This window comes from Cnephaeus nilssonii (genome assembly GCF_951640355.1).
Source record: "Cnephaeus nilssonii genome assembly, chromosome: 9".
Classification (NCBI taxonomy): Eukaryota; Metazoa; Chordata; class Mammalia; order Chiroptera; family Vespertilionidae; genus Cnephaeus; species Cnephaeus nilssonii.
Window position 1 is genome coordinate 7,047,229 of NC_137080.1, and position 19,834 is coordinate 7,067,062.

General features: G+C 47.5%; 1 protein-coding gene across 2 annotated transcripts in view; it reads left to right on the forward strand.

The window, feature by feature from the left end:
* CNKSR3 (CNKSR family member 3) overlaps nucleotides 1-19,436 on the forward strand; it is a 73,132-nt gene extending 53,696 nt beyond the window's left edge. The window contains exons 6-13 of one of the 2 annotated variants that reach the window (XM_079779711.1): nucleotides 604-723; nucleotides 3,482-3,541; nucleotides 8,217-8,285; nucleotides 8,553-8,699; nucleotides 11,256-11,380; nucleotides 14,252-14,460; nucleotides 14,938-15,027; nucleotides 18,204-19,436. In XM_079779711.1, coding sequence (XP_079635837.1) covers nucleotides 604-723; nucleotides 3,482-3,541; nucleotides 8,217-8,285; nucleotides 8,553-8,699; nucleotides 11,256-11,380; nucleotides 14,252-14,460; nucleotides 14,938-15,027; nucleotides 18,204-18,406 — 1,023 coding nt within the window. In that variant the 3' untranslated portion in view covers nucleotides 18,407-19,436. Of the gene's footprint in view, nucleotides 1-603; nucleotides 724-3,481; nucleotides 3,542-8,216; nucleotides 8,286-8,552; nucleotides 8,700-11,255; nucleotides 11,381-14,251; nucleotides 14,461-14,937; nucleotides 15,028-18,115 lie in introns of both variants that reach the window. The other variant, XM_079779710.1, reaches the window with a different exon arrangement.
* The last annotated feature ends 398 nt before the right edge of the window (nucleotides 19,437-19,834 follow it).

Genomic DNA, 19,834 nt, shown 5'->3' on the forward strand with positions numbered 1-19,834 from the left:
CATATCAACTATGGACTTTAGTTAATCATATTCTCTCAATATTGGTTTATCACCTGCAACAAATGTAACACACTAATGCAAGATGTTAACAATATCTTGTTGTTATTTATACTAGAATAATATATTGGAAACTGGGTGGAAAAGGAAGGATGGGGGAACTCTGCACTTTCTGTTCAGTTTGTAAACAAACCGAGAACTGCTTTAAAAAACAAAACTGATGAAAATAAAACAGGGGCAGGTAAAAAGACTTGAACCTTGTCAATATGTGGAATGCAAAGGATGTGAATGATCACTGAAAAGTTACAGAGGGCAGGGAATCAATGATTCTCAGCCACCAAAAGGGGTTCCTGCCAGCCGGTGCCTGAGTGGTTGTAAACGAGATAGTATGAAAGCTGCCCTTCTGAGGCCGAGCTGGGAGTGGCACATTCCCACAGAGGGTGATACACGTGGAGTTAAAGTGCCACACGTTCGTGGAGCGGTTGTCGAAATGATTGCTGACCAGAGCTAAAGATTATAGGTGGAGCGTGTTGCTTTAAAATTCAGCTCCAGGCAAACCTGGTTAATGATTGAGCCTTTCCTGACTCTTTGCCTCTCCAACTCTAGGTCAAGGTTTTAAATGGCATCTGTGACAAAACAATCCGCTCTACCACGGACCCTGTCATGAGCCAGTGTGCGTGCCTGGAGGAAGTCCACCTGCCGAACATCAGACCCGGGGAAGGCCTGGTAAGCACGCCGGCTGCAGTCACGCCTTCATGTGTTAAAGCCTTTCATGGTGCCCCCTGGCGCTCACTATCAATAGAATTCAACTAGGCCAGTGGTCAGCAAACTCATTAGTCGACAGAGCCAAATATCAACAGTACAATGATTGAAATTTCTCTTGAGAGCCAAATTTTTTAAACTTAAACTTCTAACACCACTTCTTCAAAATAGACTTGCCACACTCAAGGGGCCAAAGAGCCGCCTGTGGCTCGCAAGCCGCAGTTTGCCGACCACTGAACTAGACCGTCTTCCATCATGTCGCTAGGCATTTGCCATCTTGACCTGTTTGGTAGGTTTTGTGTCTTCAGAGTATAAAATAAGATTTGGCTTTGGGTGGGGCACATGGTGCAATATACAGATTTGTAGCATCGAAATCCACACATGTTCATGTGGACCAGTCTCACGGCAATCAATTTAATAAGTAAAAGTTTAAAAATAAAAATGAATCAAGTTTAAAACTGTCCACTCAGAACGTGGAGGAATTGTCTCTGCAGCTTTATTTTTAGGATTTAGCCATGCAAGGACATAGACAGCAGTCACAGAGGAAGGATGATCTCTGGGTGCAAAGCAGCATGTGCTCTGTAAGGGTCAGCGCTTAGGACGGAGGAGAGAGGAGGCTGCTTGGAAGGAATGACTCTTAAAAAAACACTCAGAGCCCTAGCCGGTTTGGCTCAGTGGATAGAGCGTCGGCCTGCGAACTGAAAGGTCCCAGGTTCGATTCCGGTCAAGGGCACATGCCTGGGTTGTGCACTCGATCCCCAGTGGGGGACTTGCAGGAGGCAGCCGATCCATGATTCTCTCTCATCATGGATGTTTCTATCTCTCCCTCTTCCTTCCTCTCTGAAATCAATAAAAATATATTAAAAAAACAACACACAAACCACTCAGAAACGCTTCACCAGTCCTGTCTGAGCTCTACAACACCAGGCCCCGAGAATACACACAGGCACCTGCCTCGCTCCCTAGCTCAGCGCCTGGACCCCTGGATTACCCGGTCCCTGGCGTGCAGCCCATGCGATTAATGTGCTGCAGTTTAAGGGAAGAAGCTGTGAAGCCCATTGGTGAGCTTAGAGGCTTTCAGTCAGGGTTTAGCACCAGCCCTCAAATGATTTGACCTCTTTACATGGCGGTTTCCTCATCTGTCAAAAGAGAATTATAATAATAACCGGGTTGTTGAAAGCATTAAGTCAGATGATGATGGCTGCTGAGCGCCAGATGCTGGGCACATCGTACAGGTGCCGTGGTGGGTGGCTATGGCTACTGTAGCTGCTGTGGAGGTGGGGGGGGGGAGAGGAGGAGGAGAATGGGGAGGAGCAGGTGAGGAGCAGGTGGAGGAGGGAGAGCGGGAGGAGGAGGGAGAGTGCCTAGCAGCTGTGTGGAGATACCAAGGCAGTCTGCTCTCAGAAAACCAAAAGGCAGCCCAGCATCGACAAGCCCTCATTCTCAGTAAGTAGAGCTATGTATACGGAGACTGCTCGGCTTCAGAGTGAGTGGTGGGTTATAACAGACGGCAGGGAAGGCTTCTTAGGGGGAGTTTATAGGTATATGAAACAGAGAAATGGCCCGAGGGGGCAGAAATAGAGTTGCCATTTCAGATGGTTAAGTTATAGCAAGTGCTCTGGGCAGAGGAGTACCGCACGTGGGGAGAAGCTGCTCACTCCGAAGATGAAAGCAACCAGAAAGGAGAGGAGTGGGGAGAACCCTGAAGGTCATATTTGAGGAGGTTCTCATTGGAGAGGGTGTGGGTGGCTGAGTAGGGCGAGTTCAGGGTCAAAATGATTTCTTGGGAGGATCTACGCTATTGTGGTATTGATACCAGCGTCAGCCAGTACTCTTTGTCCAATCAACTTTCTGCTCTCTTTCCCCATCTTATAAAAGCTCCGTGGCCCAACCGGTGTGGCTTAGGTTCATCAACCTAAGAACCAGGAAGTCACGGTTCGATTCCTGGTCAGGGCACATGCCCGGGTTGCAAGCTCGATCCCCAGTCGGGGGCATGCAGCCAACCAATGATTCTCTGTCATCATTGATGTTTCTCTCTCTCTCTCTCTCTCTCTCTCTCCCTCTCCCTCTCCCTTCTTCTCTGAAATCAATATAATCAATAGAAGTATATATTTTTTAAAAGTTTAGTGAACATTTTTATAACTGACATGTCAAACTGCAGCAATGTGTCCTCAATGACGTGGCGAATTCCTTTCTGAATGTGCCTAGCAGCCCTTTAGGAAGGAGAGTATGTATCTTAAAAACGAAGGGTGCCTGCTTCTCGTTTACCTCCTCTGTAGTGTTAGTGACCATCTTCGTTCACAGTCCTGGTCTGGGTTGTTAGTGGCGTGAGTAAGTCCCCTGCCATGACTGCTGATCTCACATGTAACCGACTATATTGTGTCGCCAGACAAAGGTGGTCAGGAGAGAACAGTCCTCGTTTGAAAGGCCTCATTCATGCTGCGGGGCTGAGAAGATTCCTTCCAAGTCCCCAGAGTTATGGCAAAATTCGGGGTGCCTGGGACACAAGTGACGGCATCAAAGAGATGCCGCTTCTGATTGCTTTCACGGGTGTTTCGGTTGGCGGAGCTGTCCTTCACGGCTCTCAGGGTCGTGTTTCACAATGTTTCAGGAGGCTCAACAATGAGTATTGTTCTGCAGGGACTGCCTTTAATGTTTGATAAGTTCAGGTCCCACTTGCGGCTGTATTTCTGAATGTTAATATATTTGTGACTCACCCTAGGGCATGTACATCAAATCGACCTACGATGGACTGCATGTGATCACTGGGACCACGGAGAACGTAAGTGCCTGTCCGTTAAGTGTAAGAGCTATTGGATGTTTAAACCAATTAGACAGAGACCCACGCTTTTCATTCGAATGTGCGCCTGCTGTTTTGTTATCTGTAGTGAGGGTGTGGGTGCCGTGTTGCTTATTTCTGTTGCTAGTGCACGCTGCTTATCACCAGCTGCTGTCAATTTATTATTTAAATTGCCCTTTATTGCTCTTGTTCATGTACCTCGCCCAGTTTTTACCCCCACCCCCTTGTGTTAAGTATTCCTTTTGCACTCTGGAAGTGTTCATGCATGAATACAAAAACAATGTTCTCTTTGCTGTTGAGAATCACTCAACAGAATTGGTAAGCATATGGGTAAAATATGGTGTGTTTTTTTGGTTCAATGGAATTTATGTGTCATCAAAGCAACTATTTTGGGATGTTTGCATAACAGATTCTTTTTATAGAGTTGTATCTATACTAATGAAAGGGCAATATGCTAATTAGAATGGATGTCTTCCGGACATCCATCCGGACATCCTTCCAGACAAAGCCATGGTGGCAGGAGCTGAGGCAGAGGCAGTTAGGGGTTATTAGGCAGGCAGGCAGAGATGGTTAGGGGCGATCAGGCAGGCAGGCAGTTGAGCAGTTAGGAGCCAGTGGTCCTGAATTGCAAGAGGGATGTCCGACTGCTGATTTAGGCCCGATCCTTCTAGGTCCCAGATTGGAGACGGTGGAGGCCAGGCTGAGGAACCCCTCCCCCCCAGTGCACGAATTTCGTGCACCAGGCCTCTAGTTTCATAATATTTGGCTCGATAATGAAATTTAGGTCACCCCCCATCCTTTGAATAGGAAGAGCAAGGCTATTTCTACTGCAAGAGACTTTGTACACTGTCATCTTTCTTTTGGAAATTCGGCTACATGAATGGTATTTTTTTATAGCCCTTCAAACATTTTGAATTTGTGAGAAGTAGAGTTAAGTGAATGCTTTTTTTTTTTTTTTTTTTGGCAACCTATAATATGGCTAGCTTTTAAATGACATTGATATGAAACTTAGAGTGTTTGACTAGCTTCCAGGATCTGTGTAAAGGAAGCCTGTGTCTGTGGAATTAATCTACCATTTAATCAACTAAGACAAGAGGAAATGATTTCTTAAAATAGAAGGAGTTTGGTACCGACTTTCTAATCTGGTGGAAATATGTGTTGAATTTTGAGCTTCAGCTGCTAGGTCTTTTGATAAAATAAAATGGCATGAACTTTGATGAGAGTTTGTGACACACATTGGTTTTTGTAGTAAAGAAAATGACATTGCTTAAGACAGTCAATGAATTATAGATAAATTGTGTGGTTCTGGCAGATGGAAAAGTAGAAGATGGTAGTGTCTTTAAGCATTCTCTGTTGAGCTACACTGAGAACCATTGGGAGGTTTTGTTTTTTTTTATTATTGAGAGAGAGAGAGAGAGAGAGAGAGAGAGAGAGAGAGAGAGAGAGAGAGGCGCGCATTGATTTGTTACTCCACCTATTTATACATTCATTGGTTGACTCTTGTATGTGCCCTGATCAGGGATCTAGCCTGAAACATTGGCATATCGGAACGACACTCTAGCCAGCCATGGCATCACTAGGAATTTTTATACCACCTCACCTGATAGTCAATAACAGTACTGCTTGTAGGCTGGGGAGGGTGCCAAAAAAATGCATAAAGATTACACAGTTCATCTCTCCTCTTTACCTGGCGTTTTGTATATTTCAGCTGCACCATGAGAAGAATATATTCGTATACCACTCATGCATTTTTTGGGGGTTGAATGGATTCAGAAGGATGGTGAATGTTATTTCAGATTTTTGAGCTGAAGTTTTTCACTGGCGATCTGGTGATTGAATTAACAACCAGACCTGTGTGGTTCCAAATTCTCTCTGGTCTTGAAGCCATTTCAATCTTAGATATATGTGTAGAGCACTATAATATTTTTTCAGAAGGCACACAGATTTTTTGTCTTCAAAATGTACCCCCCCCCTTTTGTTTTAAGGATGAGAGTTGAATGAGAGACTAAATAAGTTGCTTTTGAATCAAAGGCAACATCAAATGTCATGATACATTTCCTAGAATTCCGACCAGACTCCTAAGACTGGGTGAGTGATTCAGGGTAGTTGATCCTAGTGAGAGATGGTACCCAAGTCGTCCAGAGAGAGGTGGTTTCCATCCAGTTAAAGGTAAAAAGATGAACACTTGTCTTATCCTATTTGGGAATCCATTTGAGAATGTCATTCATTCTTCAAGACATTCAGTCATATTCGCCGAGTTCCTGGAATGTGCACTTAGCACTTGCTAAGACTTGTAGATGAGGGTGGGAGGTTAGGTAAGAGTCCACTGCTCATGGGCTTACTCTGGATATTTTACCGTTCATGCTGGATAAAAATGCCAGCCACGGGGCAGCTTTCCAGCTGTGAGTGCTCTCTATGACTTCGGAGTCAGAAGGTCTTCATGGAAGCCTGTGGTGGGTGGTAGTGGACAGAAATCAGCCACTGCATTGCCAAACCCATGGTTTCCATAGTCCTCTATCTTGGACTCCAGGCTGAAGCAATGCCAGGGGCCATCTCAGTCCTCCAGTCCTTTTTTTTTTTTTTTTTTTTTTGAGGTTATCTGAGAAGCCACAATCATTTTTCCAAGGTCAGACTAAACAGTATCTAGTGATTCTCTATCAGGCTTCTTTTTTGATATTGCTCAAAACCTTTACAGGAGTCTTGACATACCCCTGTCCCCGCCTGACCCCCCAGATGAGGTGGGCATTAGATTAGCTTCTGAAGAATGGATACATTCTTCTTCAGGTCATCACCCTTCTGCCGCAAACCAGAACAAGCATCGTTTTTCAGCAGCCCGCCTCCTGGTGAAGATAGGCAAGGGCTATTGCCCTGGGGAGACTTTTGGTATCGGGCTCTCTCTTTACCAGTGTTCTGCCAAGCACAGCTCTTAATCACTTGGTAGGTCACTTGAGAAATGAGTGCATGAAGATCCTTAGCAAGGGGAGTCAATTCAGGACATTGGCTTGTTTTGTAAGATTGCACATCTGTAAACAGGGGCTCCTTGGCCTCGAGGCCATCTCTGAGAATGTGACGCTTACCTTAAAGGCATCCTTAGCCCAGGAAGATGAACTGGAAAAGTTGGTCTGTCGCCGTGGGTTAAGCACCTGACACACGCAGGGCAAGAAGGAGCAGTGACATGTGCATTTATTTTTAAGTGCCTCTAGGGAGAGATGGGAGTTAGGCCAACTCCCTCTGCTCTCCACGATGCTCGTCTCCCAGGTGAGGCACTGCTGGTTGTTATGGCAGCGTGTCGCATGTTTTTTACAAACAGCAGTCACACCCGTGCTTTGTGTTGGACCTAGATAAATCAGAGGGAAAGTTTCCCCAGTTTCATGCTGCTTTTGCTCATTTCTTGTTGAGCCTGTCACAACAGTTGAGTGAGAAAATTAAGCAAATGTGTCTTGAGCTTAGATGCGAACCCCCACCTCCCCGCCATGTTCAGAGGTGCTGTTTTTTTTTTTTTTTAAAGGAGAGTTGTCAATTGTTGGAGATTCAGCCAGTTACATAAGTTACCAAATAAAATACTCTGGCCTAGGCGACATTTGACTATCATTTGAAATCAAAGGCTTATCTTGTCTTTCTCTTTTGCTCATATAATACATCTTTAAAAAAAATATGTTGTTGTTTTTTTAATTGATTTGGGAGAGAGGAAGGGAGAGGGAGAAAGAGTAGAAACATTAATGATGAGAGAGAATTATTGATCAACTGCCTCCTGCCTGCTCCTTTGCCTCCTACATGCTCCTTACTGGGGATCAAACCTGCCACTCAGGCATGGGCCCGGACCAGGAGTCGAACCGAGACCTCTTGCTTGGTTCATGGGTTGATGCTTAACTACTGAGTCACACCAGCCAAGCCATATATATTTTATTTTAATTATAAACGATTCTAGTTCAATTAAATGAACAAAAATACTATGGCCAAAATATTTTACAAGTAGATTAATCAATATATCTCTGTGCACACACATGTGAATATATCTATACTTGCAAATTTTAAATAAAGTATTATTTGGCAAAACAAAGTCTGGAAGTTGGTTTTGACACCTGAAATGTGTTTATTTTGAATTCAACCTGAAAATGAAATGAATTTAAACTTGTTGTCTCTAACAAATTTTTCTCTTTTCACCATCTTTCTATTTTAATACCACTGTGATAACCTGTAAAACAAGGTTGAGTAACAATAAGATTTAGCTTTAAGAATCACTTAATAGGAGGTGGGATGGCGCAGTGATGGTCTTTACATGGTAAACAGTGGGTCAGCTTTCACAAGATCAACTTTGCTAAGAGGAAAGGTAAGGTGTCTTTTAGATGAACCACTGGCTTTTGTCAGCTCATCATGTCACCAGTGTGCCCCACTCTGGTAGACGTGACCCGGCTGTTGTAACTGGCAGATTATCTGTAATAACAGACCCCGCATAAAAGATAACACAAGTACTCGTTCGCCAGGTGCTACAGACGATGTAGTCACGGGGAACGCAGAACACCATATATAATATTTCTTGAGAAAATTATATTTCCATTGCTCATTGTCTACAGAAGAAAGAAGGAGGAAGGAGTAAAAGCAGAAAGAAATATAAAGTTTAAAAAATAAGATGCGTCTCTCTCTCTGTTCCTAATAGTCTCCTGCAGACAGATCCCAGAAGATTCATGCTGGCGATGAAGTCATTCAGGTTAATCGGCAAACTGTGGTGAGTTTTTCATTGTGAATTAAGACTTAATATTCCCCCTCTAGAACTTCTAACTAAATCCAAAGCCACTGTGCTTGAATTTTTAAAAATTTCACTTTATATCCCATTTTCCATAATTTTAAGTAGTGCCAAGATGGACATATTTGTATCAGCCTCTTGGTATCGATTTGCTCACCAATGTGTCTCCTGGAGACACATTCATAGATTTTATTTTTATTTTTTTGCCTTATTCATGAGTGAGTCCCCCTCTTCATTTTTTCTCTGCAGGTGGGATGGCAGCTAAAAAACCTGGTGAAGAAGTTGAGGGAGAACCCCACAGGAGTCGTGTTACTGCTTAAGAAGCGCCCCACGGGTTCCTTCAACTTCACCCCCGCGCCCCTGAAAAACCTGCGGTGGAAGCCGCCTGTCGTGCAGGTACCTGGTCCCTTCCCGCTGGGGCGGGGAGTGGGCGGGGGGGGGGGGGGACGGTAAGCCTTCTCCGGTGGCAGGGCCTGGGCCGTGCGAAGGGTCTGAGTTGTCCCCAATAAGCAAGATGAAAATTGGGAGGAGATTGGTGTCAGGAGCCTGAGCATGCATAATTCTCCTGGGACCCTCCTTATATGAAAATACACAGTCTGGATTTGCACCGAACAGTGTAGTAACCACTCGCCACGTGTGGCTCTTTAGAGACAATTAACAGTCCGGTTCCTCAGTCTCCCTCGCCACATTGCAGATGTTTGGGAGCCACCTGTGGCTGGGGGCTGCCGTCGCTGCACCAAGTTCACTCTCATCCCCCTCTCTCTCACTTTCAGTGCACACTGACATAAGGTTTCCAGGTTCAAGGCTAACGTTAGAGAGACCACGTGGGGCTGAGTTGGGGGTGGAGGGGGCGGTGGGAATAATCCACAGGGTGCGAGCGGTCATCCATTGTTTAGACGTTGTTTAGAATTGCCAGTCTTGGGTGATAAGAAGCAAACGGACTTTCATTGAGTTTTATTATTTACATCAGTCCTTAGCATTTGTTTCCTAAACCATGGATGAAAAGCAATGCATTTGAATACGCTTTGCCCTTCTCTAAGATTAGGATTGCAATTTGTATGTAACTGATTTTTTGGCAAATCTTCAACTGGAAGGAACGGCAGTAATCTCAAGCCATCCATTTGGGTACTTGGTGATGCACAGAGCACTGGGAGTGCATTTACTGTGTTCCTTGTGTGTGTGTGTATGTGTGTGGGGAAATCCCTCCTGAAGTAATAAGTGAACATATCAGCCACACCCCTGATGCTTCTGTGTGCATTGCTCAGTCCAAGGTGTAACATCTTTCAATTTTGGGGGGATTCTCAGAAAGTGGTACTTGACATCTCAGAGGTCTTCCTTCGTCATCAGCAGATGGTGGGGTGACTGCCAGCTGCTTGGTACCCAGAACAGAAGTCGGGCTCTGACGAAGGGAGGTAGGGGTAGGCGGGCGGGTAAGGCACCCTTCCCGTGGAGGCGGGAGCACTTTGGAGCCTGGAATGCCAGGTGGGGTTTGGCAGATGGGCGGGCATGTCCCAGAGAAGACAAACGCTATTCTTGGGGCACACCCACAAATGCCATCGGGGAAGGGTGTGTCTTACGCACGGTTTCCTAGAAGCAGAACGTGTGACAGATGCTTGTGAAGCTGATTTCTGAGGACATGTGCTTCAGGTGAGGGAGAAAGGCAGCCAGAGAAGGAGCAGGAAGCCAGCAAGGTGGCGTCTCAGGTGCAGCCTAGCCTCGGCCTGTTATACAGGTGTAACCACAGAGCCACAGGCTCCTGTAGCTGTGCTCAGGAGGGCTATTCTCCAGAGAAGGGGACAGCTTTTAGCAGCCGATGCATGGCAGCTGGGCCCCCTGGCTGCAACGGCCTGTGGTTATACAGGCACCGTAGCCCTCCTGCAGGAGTGTGTGATGAGACATGCCCCCCGCCCCTGCCAGGTATTGTGAGAGGCGGGAGTGGGGTGGGGAGGGAAGACCACATTCACATAACTTTTATGACAGTACCAGAGTCCCGGTGCATGACATTCCTGCACTGGGGAGGTACGGGGGTCCCTCAGCACAGCCTGCACCCTCTCACAGTCCGGGACCCCTTGGAGCGGGCCTAAGGTGGCAGGTGGACATCCCCCTCAGGGTCCTTAGTGCTGCCTCAGAGGCAGGAGAGACTCCTGCTACTGCCGCTGTGCTCACCAGCGATGAGCCCAGCTTCTGGCTGAGCGGTGCTCCCCCTGTGGGAGTGCACTGACCACCAGGGGGCAGCTCCTGCATTGAGCACCTGCCCCCTGGTGGTCAGTGCTCGTCATAGCAACCAGTCATTCCATCGTTCGGTTGATTTGCATATTAGGTTTTTATTATGTAGGATATTGTTCTATTTTATTATTACTTATTGTTATTAATCTACTGTGCCTAATTTATAAATGAAACTTTTCATAGGTATGCATGTATAGGAACAAGCATAGTATACACAGGGTTCGGCACTGTCCGAGGTTTCAGACATCCACCGGGGGTCCTGGAACATATCCTCCAGCACAGACAGGATGGCACCCAGATTGTCCGGGTTGGAAGCTCACACTCCCAGTCAATGATAACATAGTTAGCGATTTGTATTCACTCACTCGTCCAGTCCTCACTGCTACCCTGTGCAAGAGGTGCTGTCAGTATGCTGTTTCAGAGGAGGAAACTGAGGCACGGGCGTTTACATTATTTGCTCAGAGCTAGGATCTTACCCTAGGCACCCGGTTTCCGACCCTGTTGCTCACTAGGCATCTAGTCTTTTGGGACTCCCAGTTAATGGTGAGGGTCGCAGAGAAAAATACAAGCTGAATGTTGCCAACAGCTGTCAGCACCTACCGACCTGGTGGCCTCGTTACCCGGGGTGGGGAGCGGGGAAGGTGGCGCTGGCTTTGGGGAGGGGAGACGCGTGCCAAGAGCGGTCCCGGAGGTAACCCCCACCCTTTGCACCTGCTCCTGTTTCAGACCTCGCCGCCGCCCACCACGTCGCAGTCCCCCGAGAGCACCATGGACGCCTCGCTGAAGAAGGAGAAGCCGGCCATCCTGGACCTGTACATCCCTCCGCCGCCGGCCGTGCCCTACTCTCCCAGGCAGGTCCCTTCCGTGCGTGGAGTGCGCATGCCACCTGTGCGTGGAGAGTCTAAGGGGGGGTGGGGTGGGTGTGAAGATCATGAGGAGAAGAAACATTGCCGAATTCCATGTGACAGGGCTGAGTCTTAAAGTTGCATCTCAAGAGTGCGACCCTAGGAGTGGGGGCTAGGGGATGGGGATAGGGGGATGGGGATGGATGAAGGTGGTCACAGGTGCAGACTTCCTGTTCTAAGATAAGTAAGTCCTGCCCTGGCCGGGTGGCTCAGTCGGTTGGAGCCCTTGTCCCAAAGGTGGTGGGTTCACTTTCCCATCAAGGGCACGTACCTAGTTTGCAGGTTTGATCTCTTGTTAGGCAGGTATGGGAGGCAACCAACTGATTGATGTTTCTCTTTCACATTGATGTTTCTCTCTCTCTCTCTCTCCCCCCCCCCCCCCGTCCCTCCCTCCCCATCCCCCATTCTTTTCCTCCCTCCCTTTCTCCCTCTCTCTCTAAAATCCATAAATACATATCCTCTTAAAAAAAAAAAAGATAAATAAGGCCTGGAGATGTAATATACAGGATGGTGACTAATTTCCAATAATGTATATGCAAGTTGCTGAGAGAGTAGGTCTTAAAATTTCTCATTACAAGAAAAGCATGTGTAACTCCGTGAGGTAATGGGTGTTACTTACTGCAGTGATCATCTCTCTCTCTGTCTCTCTCTGTCTCTCTCTCTGTCTCTCTCTCTCTCTCTCTGAAATCATTATGTTCTACACCTTAAACTAATACAATGTTATGTCAATTATATTTTGATAGAACTTGGGGGGGCTGTGATTCTTCAGGGGGAAGTGTAGGGACAGACCCAGGTTTCAGGGGCCTTGTCACTTTGCAGTTTGGTGGGGAGGGGGCTCCTCACAGAAGTATGTGTTTTGGGAATGCACTGTTTTGGCTCCTCCCTGGACGTTGGAAGGGGGTGTTGGGGGTTCCCTGAAGCTGAAGTTTCACTTGGTAAAGTCCTCTCTGGGGAGGAAGGGAATAGATATTTCTGGGACGTTAGCTCAAGTCACAGCTTTATTTTGCTGAGAGGTGTGTTCTTCATAGCACTTAAAAATGTGGATGTAGGTGTGGATGACCTATATTTGCACACACCTGTGTGTATGTGTGTGTCTAGTATGAATTCTTAAAGGTCATTGCTTTATAATGGCTATCTTAAATGTTATATAATGAGGATGGTCATACTTGATATTATATAGGGGGTGATTTAGGTATAAAATACAGGCTTATTTATGCCAACTTACATATTTACACATGTTGGTGAAACTAGAGAACCTGGCCCATTCATCCAGTATACATTGACTTAGTGTCAGGCCTGGGTTGCCATTTGCACAAAACAGATGTGGTTCCTGCCCCCAGAGAACTCCACTGTCTCAGTCAGCTGTTCAAGAATAAATTGAGAAATAGGCAATTATGCTGTAATATTTCATACGACAAAGTTGGGGTTGAACTTAGAGTGATGTTTTACTTTATATTAGAGTTTTTCACTTGTTTGTTTTGTTGCAAGCTGAACTATTTGCTTCCATTGTATTTCTTCCTGGCACAAAGAAGAATTACTGTCATTTTCCTCTTCTTTGAGTCTTGGTTTGCCTAGAACGTCTTATAGCGTGCAGAGCAGTCACCGTAGGTGATCAGGGCTTTCTGCTTGGTAGATAGGACTCTTCCTTGCAGTCAGAGACTGGAGTCCTATGGCCATGGGACCCTAAGTGTGTTTAAAGCAACAGGTAGTTGCCCTTGCATATGCAAAACACAGGAGTTTCACTGATGGTCAGTGTGTGGGCTGTTAAAACCGTAGGAAGGACACACCCCCCTCTAACTTCCAATGTTCTTGTCTGGGTCTCAGTGACGGGTCACAGGGCAGTGGTAAGACAGAGGGTGATGTATATAGTGAACAGGAAGTTCTTTAATCTACTTGGCGAGGCACATATGCATGCGTGCTCCCCACCCCCCACATGTCATTAATGAAGGATATTTTCTGAGGCACGAAGAATGCAAATGGTTACAGAGCAGGAGTGCTGAGTCATGGGAGCTTTGTGAATGGGGAAGTTCTAGTCCAGGTTGCAGAGTGCGGAAGGAGACAGATGCATGGGGGAAGGGGCGCCTAGGCAGCCGGCTCACTGGGGACACCGCCCTGGCGAGGCTGGTCTGACGGTTTTGGACTCAGTTGATGCTGTATTTTGTCTGGTAATTTTTTACAAGGATCACCTAGTGGAATTCACTAAATGCAAAACATGTCACCAGCTGGTAACTTGGACCCATTAAAATTAATTTCAACTTTTAGTATAGACATTTAGAAAGAATGGAGTTGCAATTGAAGATCCAGCGCTTGCCAGTTTCTGTTCTTGGTTCAGAAAATAGACACTCTCCATTGGGGACTATAAAGGGCCCTTCGTGTTTTTTGACATAATTTTCAAATCTAACAGCGCCATTGCACATCAAGTGTCTTTTTATCTGGATCTTGGCAAAGACACTCTGCTGGGCCTGAGAGAAATGGCTCCCCGGGTCCCACCTGAACCTGAGATTCCTGCACCCACATAAGTAGGTGACCGAGTGGTAGGACGGATGCTCACGGAAGCCAGAGCCCTCTTTTCAGAGGTACATGGGTGCCATTTGAGCACATAGGAAAGACACGCATTTTCCCTTATTTAAATAGTAGGATCGCGGCATTTGCCTTTATTTCATAGGACCTCTATGTATTTGAGAAACAACTGGGATTGAAAAAGCCACGCTTTCCCCCAGTGGGAAGGTGATCGGCCCTTCCTTTGTGCGCCTCCTGCAGTTCTCCTGCAGGGGAGGGTCTTTGTAAGCAATTGCATGACTGCCCGCTGCCTTCCAGGAACGAGAACGGGAGTTTCGTTTACGGGGGACCCAGCAAGTGTCACCGGCCGGCGCCTGGCCCCAAGGGCTCGGAGTCCCCGAATTCCTTCTTGGACCAGGAGAGCAGAAGACGGAGGTTCACCATTGCCGACTCGGATCAGTTGCCCGGGTATTCGGTTGAAACCAACATTCTGCCCACAAAGATGAGGCAGAAAACGCCGTCCTACGGTACGTGTCTGAGTGTTTGTTTGGTGCTGCTCCTCTCCTCCTCGCCCCCTCCTTGTTTGGGACCGCTGGGTGGGTTTGGCAGGCGCAGAGGGAAACATAAACCTCAATGAAATTCCAAGTATGAGACCTTTAGTCCTTCCTCTGAGGCCGCAGCCTTGTTGAGTCATCGCTCCGCCTGGCATCGAAGCCCGGGGGGTGAGATCACGTTCCGCTTTTAAACTTCAGAGCCTGGGTTTTAGCTTCGGAGTGGCTCCGCTCCGTGCGCCCACAGACTCCAGTTCAGCACGCCCCTGTCCCCACGGCTCGCTGCAGAAACGCGATGCCTTCAGATATGTTCCTTATTTAAACTACGTTACTGCTTCTGCTTAAGTGAGTGTGATCCTGCTGGGGTGGCGGTCTAGATTCCAAATAAAGGGGATGATGATTCTCTGAGCCACCCAGTCACCCACTGTCACCTTGCTCCCTCCTGCCCCCCAGGCAAGCCCCGGCCTTTGTCCATGCCTGCGGACGGGAGCTGGATGGGGATCGTGGACCCTTTCGCCAGACCACGCGGTCATGGGAAGAAAGGTAAGTTGAAGCAAATCACATCCAATCAGGAACCAGAAGACCCGGGCCCAGGTCTCAGTCCCGTTCCTGAGTGAGCTGGGATAACTGGATAGAGGACTTAGCCTTTCTGAGCCCCATCGTCTTATCTGTGAAAGCAGGAATGCTGAAGACCTCAGACCCTATGTATTTCTAGAATGGCAGAATTATGCAGTCCTATTAGGGATTGTAAATCTCCTCGTTAGCAGTGTGCGCTTTGAAAAGGCTGTAGACATTAATGGTCCGGTTTCTAAACAAGTAGAAATAAATTATTCATTATGTAATCTCATCCTAAATTTTATGACTATGATTATTGGAGTCTGTTCGGTTTTTCATGAACAAACATGGATTATTTCCCCTCATCCCCCCGCAAATCCTTATTGTGTTAGAGAGTACTTACAGTTAGAAAAGAAATTTGTGCAATGGTAAGATATGTACACATATAATACCTTAATAAAAAAATTGAAAAAAAAAAAAAAAAAAAAGAAAAGAAATTTGTGTTCAGTTCTCCCTATGATCAGTTACTGATTGTTGCAATAGTCTTGAGAAAAAGGTTTATAAATATTCTTATTTTTTTGCCAGTTATATTTGATCATATCAGCACTGGCAGGGCATTCTAACATTGCAGGGCTAAAACAAAGCAGGTGGCAGGTTCAAGTCCACAGGCGTTAGATGGCGAAGGGAAGGAGAAAAACATTCTGGAAGCCCAACTTTCAAAGTAATCACCCCCTGACATCTCCCCGGAACTTGGTAAAGCTTGTCCCCCAAGTGCCCGGGTTATGCTAATGTGGAAAGGCGGAGATGCCTGCCTGGAGTCCAGGACACCGCTGGCTGACAGGGAAAGTGTGTGGAGCAGTCAGCAGGTGGCAGGCTGTCCTTTGTGTAGATTTTAAAGTGTCAGCATCTTTCTCGCAGTTCTCTTCGCCTTTGAAGCTCAGGTTTAGCCTTTTATTGCCTTCACATCCTGAGAGATGGGGTGAGAGGCAGGGTGGGGAGTGTGAAATCAGTAACTGGAAACCTACCTGACCCCCTGTCCCCACGCCCACATGTTCCCCGTATGATCCTGTTAGAATGAAAGGTAAAGGTAACAGCTTTATTGAGATGGAAGTCACATATACCACAGCGCTCCCCCTGTGGCAGGGGACACCTGAGTATAGTCCTAGCGTTGTGTGTCCGTCACCATCTCTAATTCCAGCACCTCTATCCTCTGGAAAAGAAGCCCCAGGCCTGTGGGCAGCCACGCCTCGTTCCTTCCTCCCTCAGCCCCTGGCAACCACTCAGCTACTTTCTGTCTCTGCATTTGCTTATTCTGGACGTTTCATAGCAAGCGACTCCTACGCTATGTGGCTTTTTGACAATGGGCACTTTTTAAAAGTAAATTTCGCCCTTTGATTACAAAAGCAAATCAAGTCCTGGAAGAACATCTCAAAGGTGCGAGAGAGTAAAACTCGGCTGCAATCTGCTTCCCCAACCTAGAAGCAATCAGGGCGAAGGTGTTGTGTCTCTTCCAGTTGTTTTCATAGATACAATTATACACTTGGGAAAAGCGTGCAGGGTGGAAGGAAGAGATGATCACTAATACTATGTGAGCTGGATATTATCTAGAACATTTTTAATAGCTGCATTAGTGTTCCATCGTATGGCTATAACACCTATTTACTTAGTATTTGTTGGACATTTTGGTTATTTGTGTTTTTATTCACTCCCCACCCCCATCGTCAATAATGCTTAAGTAAGCACCCTTGGACGTAGATCTTTGCACGTTTTTGGAGGTGGAATTTTATGGTCAAAGGAATGCCCAAGTGGCCTGCGTTGTAGGTTTCTGTTCAGTTTCATAATCACCCGTCACCAATCCCAGGGGGGTCTACTGGCATCTCGGGTGGGATCAGTCTTTCTTGCTGGGAAATGTCCCAAGTAGCAGAGCATGAAAATTTTTGGGCCCCTCCATGGATGGTGAACAGTGCCCGCCCTTCATTCGGGTGACACTGTTAACATAAAAGAAAAACAAAACATTCCAACCTATAGAGAGTTTTTGTGCGTTTATTTGAGCCAAATTGTCGACAATTGCCGGGAAGCAGTATCTCAACGAATTGGGATAGTGCTCTGGAGAACAGCGGGTTTTCCTCTATTTTTATACATTGCAAGCAAAGGAGGGACGTAGGTGGGTTACATGAAATCCATTGGTGATAGACTAGAGAGGCGGCAGAAAGCAAAGGGAGGAGGGGGGAACCTCTGGGAGTGGATAAAAAGTAAAATGATAGACACATACTTAGGTGGGTGCAGGAACCATTAACATGATAATGAAGGAATCTGTGGCATCTGTCCTGGCGCCCAGCACATTAGGTTGTGCCCCAGGGGCTCCAGAAAAAGGGAAGTTACAAGTTATCCAGACATTTCAAGGGTATGTTATTATAGACACAAAAAGACAGGCTTGGTTCAGGTAAAGGTTCATCTTAATTAGTGAAGATACCAGCCTAGGACGTAACTACCCACCACAACTGCTTTTAGTTAAAATTTAATTTCAGGCCATCCTTTGTGGTTCCTTTAGGTCTCTGAGTTTGCAAGACCGACATGCAGGCCTCCCCTGAGCTTGTCAGGTCAGCATGTGGCCCCTTTTGTCCACACGACCAAAGGCACCCCCGCCTTTCTGAATGCCCCTTAGGGGCGCTCCAGCATAGGAACCCTGTTCTAGGAGCGTGTGCTGCATGCTGCAAGCATCGTGGAAGGACGGTGGGGGAGGAGCATGGAGTTAGCAGCTTTCTGTCTTGGTTTCAAGTGAAGTTATGAAAACCCCATCCCTGGTAACGGAGTGCGGGCTCTCTGTCTCTGCTCTGCCCACCTGTCACCTCTCAGGTGGGAAAGCGGCCCCAACTATGATGGCCCTCGGCCATTTCTACTTTCCATACCCCCAGGGGGTGGGCCTGGCCGTCAGCGAGGCCTCCTAGCCCATCCCTGGGGGAGGGCGGGCTGTGGTCCCCGCCATCCAAGGGCCTCAGCAGGTTGAGCGGGCTGTGGGCCCACTTAGGCGGTGCCCGGTCATTTTAATGGACTTGCGGTCTTTGTCTGACAACAGGTGAGGATGCCCTCTGCCGGTATTTCAGTAACGAAAGGATCCCTCCGATCATCGAAGAAAGCGCCTCGCCCCCCTACCGGTTCTCCAGGCCCCACACGGAGCGGCAGCTGGTCCGAGGCGCGGACTACATCCGAGGCAGCAGGTGCTACCTGGGCGCGGATCTCCACAGCAGCGCCACCATCCCGTTCCAGGAGGAAGGGACCAAGAAGAAAGCCACCCCGTCGGGGGCCAAGGCCTCGGCCCCAGAGCCGTCCCTGCTGGTCAGCTGGCTCACGCGCCTCAAACTGTTGACTCACTGAGCCCTGCCCCCGGGGATGCCCCCCTGCTCACAAGTGCCTTCCTTCCCAGCGGGCCGCCGTCTGACTTTCACGCGCAGTATTATGTAGACACCTTTTGCAAATGGTTTTGTGCTTTTTTGTTTGGAAAATTGTGTGCCGCCCTTCTCGGATGGTGGGAGCCAGTGGGTGGGAGCAGATCCAGGGGCCTCGGTGCTGTCTGGTGGAGGCGGAAGGAGGAGCTGGTAGAGCTGGCTTTTCTGGCCTCATTCGGGTCGGAACACGGAGACACACTCGACAGCCCAGCCCGCAGCCTCTGCCGGGATCGGGGCGAATGGGAGGCACCAGGGTGTTGTTGGTTTGGGGGGACGGGATACAGTTGGTGGCCCTGGTCGCACAGATGTATTGGTTTGTGGTCCAACTTGTTCGCCTGAGAAAGCCAGCGGGGAGAACACTTCGGTTTTGCTTGTTCAAGCGATGCACCGCACGTGTCAGGGTAGCGGCTTTGACTTTGAAATCACATGACTCGGATGGGTCTGCCGCAGAGCAGAGGTGTGCGTGCAGATGGTCACACCTGGTTCATCTCCTTCTCATCACAGTCTCAGTTCAGGGCGATGAATGCAGGAACACACAGAGAGGGCTGCTCACACACACAGCCCCACCTGGCTCCGACGGTGGCCCTGTTATGTGTTACTGTCTTGGAGGGAAGAGAAGCTATGATTTGCTGACAGCCAAAGTATCCTTGAGAAAAACGAAGCAGCAGGACTTAAGTTTGTGAAAGAGACGGCGGCTCGAAGTGTGTCTGCTCAGTGTCTATCTTCCGGGGCAGAACGGACCGTTCTTCAATCGGCCACGCGTTGCCGATGAGAGGAACCTGGGCAAGTCTCACGGTCACAGATTTTCAAGTAGCATCAGGTATTTTGGAAAAGTGTGTCTGGGTATTAACTCCTGTTTAAACTGAATGTATGATATTTTGTTAGAATGGAAAAGTACTATCTTGTTAATTTAAGCGTTTTAAATACAGTTGTATATTTTTCCTACTCTTAGTCACGTGGAGTTGAAGTATTTCTGTTTTGCGCCCTACACAAAGCCAACAAAAAAAGAGAGTTTGAGGCTGTTTCTGATTTACAAGTGGCTGTTGTGACCATGGATGCTCCAGTTAAAAGAGAAAATGAACCCTCCCAAGAATTGTGGGTTTTCTGGCTTAGAAATGGGGGTGTTGAGGAAGCGTGTGTAAAGTCACATGACATTTGGGGAATGTTCTGAGGTATTTGTAGGCAGAGCTGGTATCCCCCAGTCAGAAATCCATCCCCCACCATATCCCTGAATAGTTCACTTTGCCAAACTTCCAGAAACTCAGTGACTTGGAGATTCCCTGGAGTTGGTAAACATCTTCCCTTTAGAATGGTCGTGGTGGGTGAGGGAAGAACAGCCCTCACCTATT